General features: G+C 42.7%; 1 protein-coding gene across 1 annotated transcript in view; it reads right to left on the minus strand.

Annotated features, from left to right (window-relative positions):
• LOC102041050 (vitellogenin-2-like) overlaps positions 1–2,328 on the minus strand; it is a 23,982-nt gene that overhangs the window by 7,886 nt on the left and 13,768 nt on the right. Inside the window, 4 exon segments of the mRNA XM_031057899.1 lie at positions 624–710; positions 1,542–1,595; positions 2,062–2,308; positions 2,310–2,328. The exon segment at positions 2,310–2,328 is cut by the window's right edge and continues 451 nt beyond it. Of these exon segments, the coding sequence (XP_030913759.1) occupies positions 624–710; positions 1,542–1,595; positions 2,062–2,308; positions 2,310–2,328 (407 nt within the window).

Here is a 2,328-nt window from a genome sequence, read left to right on the forward strand (position 1 = left end):
CACAGCAGAAACATCCCCCACTCATCTTCTCTTGTTTATCTGTCTGGGTCTTGTGCTGGCTTTCTGCTCACACTTGGGCTGTGAGTTCTGTGGGCCAGTCAGGTTTTGTATTTGCACAGCAACTCAGCACAGAATATAATCCAGGAAATTTTCTCCAACATCAAGAACCCCTTCCCTTGGAGAACAGCCTGAAGTGCATCATGACCTTCAATATCTTCATCATTCTCAAGCCTGCACTCATCTGCCTGGTGGTGAGGAGCCCAGGTGCTCCATGCCCCCTCTGGAACATGCCTTTTACTACCACCAGTGTCCTCACATGGCACTGCAGCGCCTCAATCTCCCTCCAGGCAGCAGAGGTCACAAAATGAGTCTCTGCAGGCAACTGTTGGGTGGGATTTCCATGAGGGAAGGGTTGTGATGCAAGTAAGAAGGATCCTCACTGCTGAGGAAAGTGCATGTGGGAGCTATGGTGCATGTCTTGACTGATACCTGAGACTCAAGAGGTTGGCATTTCTCCCTTCCCATGATTATTGTAGTTATTATTATTTACAATTACTGTCAGTGCACAGCCACTCTGACATTATTCCAAGCTGTCAAAACCCCCTAAAAATGATGCAACTAACCCATGAAGCTCGAGATGTGGCGTGACTGGATCTGGCAGAGGAATGTGAGCTGTCAGTTTGGTCATCTGGGAGTTTACTTTTTGGGACCTGCAAAAAAGAACCCAAAAAAATCAAACCACAACAGGCTTAAGAGGGTAACTTTAAAGCATGTGTGAAGAAATTGCATGAGGCCATCCTGAACAATACTCTCTCTCATGGCACTTGGCTTTGTCCTGCTTACTATGTAGGATCTAACTCTGAAAAATTTTGTTTCCCCAAACATCTGACTCTTCACGGTCCATAAGGACCATACCTAGATGAGAATTCCCTGTATGAAAAAACAATGGATCAAAGCAAGTCAGATTTTATCAGCTTCTCACTTCAATATGAAAGACCAGAAATTCTGCACAGGCCTGATGAACTGAATGGACCAACTGAATGGAAAGGAGCATCTGAGTGGACACACACTGCTCAAATGTTAATTTTTGAGGAGCACTAGTGCCAAGTACACTGCTCTGGCTGGCTCATGCCCTAGTAAGAATCTGCTCAACGAAAATACTATAAAATAAGGTATATTTCTAGATTTGTCCACATCACTATCCTCGTGTACCTGCAGTGATTCCAACCCAAGAAACCAGGTGATTAAAGCCAATCAAACGAATCAAGCTTCTCATGGTTCCTCCAAAGTGTGCAGCTCCAGCCTGTTTGATTGCTTTGGAAGAGGCTTTGCAGCTCCTTTGCAGAGCCACAAGTGGCTTCATGTGCACAGCAAAAAAGGGAACACAGCTCTCTGTCTTTACCCATCTCAGAAGAACCACCAGGGTTCTAATGTTATCAGTACAGTAATTTTCCTCAATAAAGATAACAAGTTGCCATTAAAATCTCCATTTGACTCTTGACTGATTCCATACGTCTTTTAGTGAGGAAAGAAAAACTCACCTTTTCTTGTCTGTGTGCTGATTTAAAGCGGTACTGATAAATCTCATGAGCTTCCTTTGAAAATGACAAAAACAAGAAGATTAGAAGTCTCAGAGGAAAAGAAATGCTGCAATTTTATGAAAATCTAAGAACTGGAAATTAAATAAGAAATTTACTGATTATCATTCATACATAGTTCTGTATGCTTAGTCACAAGAACATAATGCAAGATGAAGTCATTTATATAAAACATTAATGTTTCTACCGCAAAATTACGACAGAAATATGCAATGTTTATGGACAGCATATTGTCAAAAACCCCATTTCCTGACAGTAACAAAATATTCAACAAACTTGTGAAAATTTTTGAGATTAAGTAGACATCTGTGCCAATCATTGCAGGTGTGTTTGTAGAATAAATTTTTCAATTTTATGTTGCTAAAATCTACTGGTCAGCTCCTAATATCCTGACTTGTCATGCAAAGCCAGCCACCATCAGGAGCGAGATTAGTAGCATCAGTTGATTTACTGACAAAATTACCCATATTTTGGAATATGCACTGCTGCTGCTGCTGCCACCTTCCAGATGTCCTGAATGATGTTCATGGCTGTGGTGGCTCAGTGACTCACTGCTGCTGCTGCCATTCACATGCCTCGAGTGATGCCCATGGCTGTGATGACTTGATGACTTCCTGCTGCTGCTACTGCTGCTACTGCTGCTTTTGCTGCTGCTGCTTTTGCTGCTGCTCTTGCTACTTCTGTCACTGCTGCTGCTACTACTCTTGCTTCTGCTGCTGCTGCTGCTTCT

Source organism: Geospiza fortis, unplaced genomic scaffold (assembly GCF_000277835.1).
Source record: "Geospiza fortis unplaced genomic scaffold, GeoFor_1.0 scaffold403, whole genome shotgun sequence".
NCBI classification, from domain to species: domain Eukaryota; kingdom Metazoa; phylum Chordata; class Aves; order Passeriformes; family Thraupidae; genus Geospiza; species Geospiza fortis.